Here is a 2,735-nt window from a genome sequence, read left to right on the forward strand (position 1 = left end):
ACTAAGGAAAAAAGGAGAAAGAATATGGAGAAAATATAGTAGCCCCTGACTCCATAGATTTCACATTGAACTGGAAGGAAAAGATTAGACATGACCACCGTGGTTAAATGGAAGGCTGGGATCAGTCCTTTGATGAATGTACAAACCTGAGTCCCATGGGCTCCAGAAAAAAAGAGGAAAATACAATCAATTCTGGGTGGAGTGATTGGAGAAGCCTTCTTGGAGGAGATGATATTTGACCTGATCTTTGAAGGATAAGTAATTAATGCCTGATTGAGATCTTCCAGTTTGCTAGTGGCCCTTATACCAAGGCCTCAGGTTTTAGATATTTTTAGAGATGATATGACGTGGGCCAACCAGAAGGTACAAGATTGGGCCAAGAAAATGGCTCCAGGGACAAAATGTCTGCTGTTGCCTATGGCCCACCTTGCACTCAGATTTCTGGTTCCTCTGGCTCATAGCCTTTGTAGGGTTCAATGCACAATAATCAGCATACCAGAGTTCTAACCCCAGCTCTACCACTGCCTTGCTGTGCAATCACGGGTAAGTCACTTTCTTTGTCTGGTAATCTATTTCTTATTTTGCAAAAGAAAAGGGGTAGAATTAACACATCTCCAAGGGCTCTTCTAGTCTAGTATTACATGATTCTTCTTTTCATGAGCATTCAATCTGAGCCAAGAAATAAAGAGAATAAATAGTCCCTTGAGGAATCTCAAGCTCTGCAACTAGGAATAGTATGCTGTCTTTTCCTGCTACCTGCACAGACATTATATCTGCTCCAGAAACTTCTAAAAATAATAAAGAGCTATGAGTGCAATACAAAGGGAGCGTTGTCGTCCTCGTGGTTATACTTCACATTCTTGGCATCCATGTGACTTCTAAAGGATGAAATATGCATTAAGCGAGACAATAACCCTCAAAAAGATTATTATATTGGTGCTGGAAGCACCCTGAGTAACCACATAAAATAGAAAGATTGTTCTTCCCTACTCAGGGATTAGCAGACGTTAAGTAAATTAACTTAGGTATGAGTACACATGGGATCTCTGGTGACGTAGTGGTTAAGAGCTTGGCTGCTAACCAAAAGATCAGTGGTTCAAAGTGGTGATGTCGCTTTCAGACAAGAGAGGCAAATTGATGACCTGTGATCAGATCCTACTACTCAACTGGGTTGAGACCTCACCTGAGTTTGAAAAGTCAATGACTTTAGCCAGGGAATGTACTCTCCTGTCCTCACACTTCCCTATTGCATGACATGCCACCGATGTGAGTGCTTCATCTATGTACCTGGCCCTTGTCACCTTGAGTTTGCAACTTATAAATAAGCAAATATTTTATTACAATAATTGAAAGCAGCAGCATAGTAGCCAGAACTTTGATATATTTCTGGCAGCAGACTCTTGGGAAATTAAATTCCTTTCCCAAATCTGTCACATTCCTTCCTTGACCCAAGTTTTCTCTTCTCTAAAACCTGAGAGCCAATTTCAAAGTCCACTCTTAGCTCTGTGTCTTGAGTGACCTTGACCTGAGTTAATCTGCTACAAATATACAGAGTTGTAAGAGTCAAAAGTTCAGGGGTCACGTTAAGCTGGCCCCAGGGAGAGTGGCCTGAAGTGCCCAGGAATCCAACACTCAAGGACCTCAATTTGTCCATTCACAAAGTGACAGGGTTGGGTCATATCACAGATGCTCAGCAAGGGTGTACTGCCTGCAGAGAACCTTATAGAAATTTGTGGGGGTGTCTATACAAGACTTTCTGCAATGTTCAGTGCAAAACAAAGAATTATCCTGCAGCCTTTTGAATATTTTACTAGACATTCATGGACATGAAAAAATTATTTCCAATTTCCTGAGCCTAACCCTTAGCTCTCTTCTACATATAAACACCAAGTATTTTTGTACAGTAATATTCTATTGAATTTTCCAGGAATGTACCTACCATGTAAAATTGAGATCAGATTGTATTGTTTTGTTCAGAAGTTTCCCAAGAGTTTGTAACCACTTCATAAAATCACCTTACTGACAGCAAGACTGCTTTTGGTATTTGAGACTCCAACATCTAACCCTCCTGCATCAGTTGGCATTTGTAACATTTGCATCAACAATGATGCTCCTCCCAGGTGCAAGTGACTTATTACTTCCTTTCTTTTTAGTGGAGTCCACTGAGCATTTATTGAAATACATATTGATTTTTTTTGTAATGTATGGCATTTTTTGCTTTTATTTTGACTATATAGGTAGGATATTACTTTTTTTTTTTTTACAGAGAATATATGCAGATGTTCTGTGTAAATTTAATTTAGAATGTTAAGAAAACATTATAAAATATAGTTATAACAAGTATGGTAGAACTCTCTTATTTAAATATTGTGAGTTTGTGTCTAAATAACAAAATCAGCCTTAATTATATCCACATCATTATCACCAATAGTGGCGTACGTAGAGTGTTGGACATGGTACTGAAGGTGAAATAAACAAGGCAGGCTAAAAACAGTGAAAATAATAAACAGCAACAGTAACAACAGCAAATCAATTTGGACTAATAAATACCCCGATCCATTTTAGCTTCTGAACATCCCTATTTTAATATATTTATATAAAAACTTTCTCTAGAATTTCCCCCCCAAAAGCTTTTTTTGTTTTTCTGTAACCATTACCTAGATTATGTGTTAAATCCAAGCTATATTTGTTTCATTAAACTTTGTATTTCTTACCAAGAATTTTTTCAGGCAAAT

General features: G+C 38.0%; 1 protein-coding gene across 1 annotated transcript in view; it reads right to left on the reverse strand.

Moving 5' to 3' along the window:
- Positions 1-2,735, reverse strand: part of ATP13A4 (ATPase 13A4) — a 102,724-nt gene that overhangs the window by 37,908 nt on the left and 62,081 nt on the right. Inside the window, 1 exon segment of the mRNA XM_023728673.1 lies at positions 821-878. Coding sequence (XP_023584441.1) covers positions 821-878 — 58 coding nt within the window.

The sequence above is a fragment of the Trichechus manatus genome, unplaced genomic scaffold (genome assembly GCF_000243295.1).
Source record: "Trichechus manatus latirostris isolate Lorelei unplaced genomic scaffold, TriManLat1.0 scaffold00026, whole genome shotgun sequence".
Classification (NCBI taxonomy): Eukaryota; Metazoa; Chordata; class Mammalia; order Sirenia; family Trichechidae; genus Trichechus; species Trichechus manatus.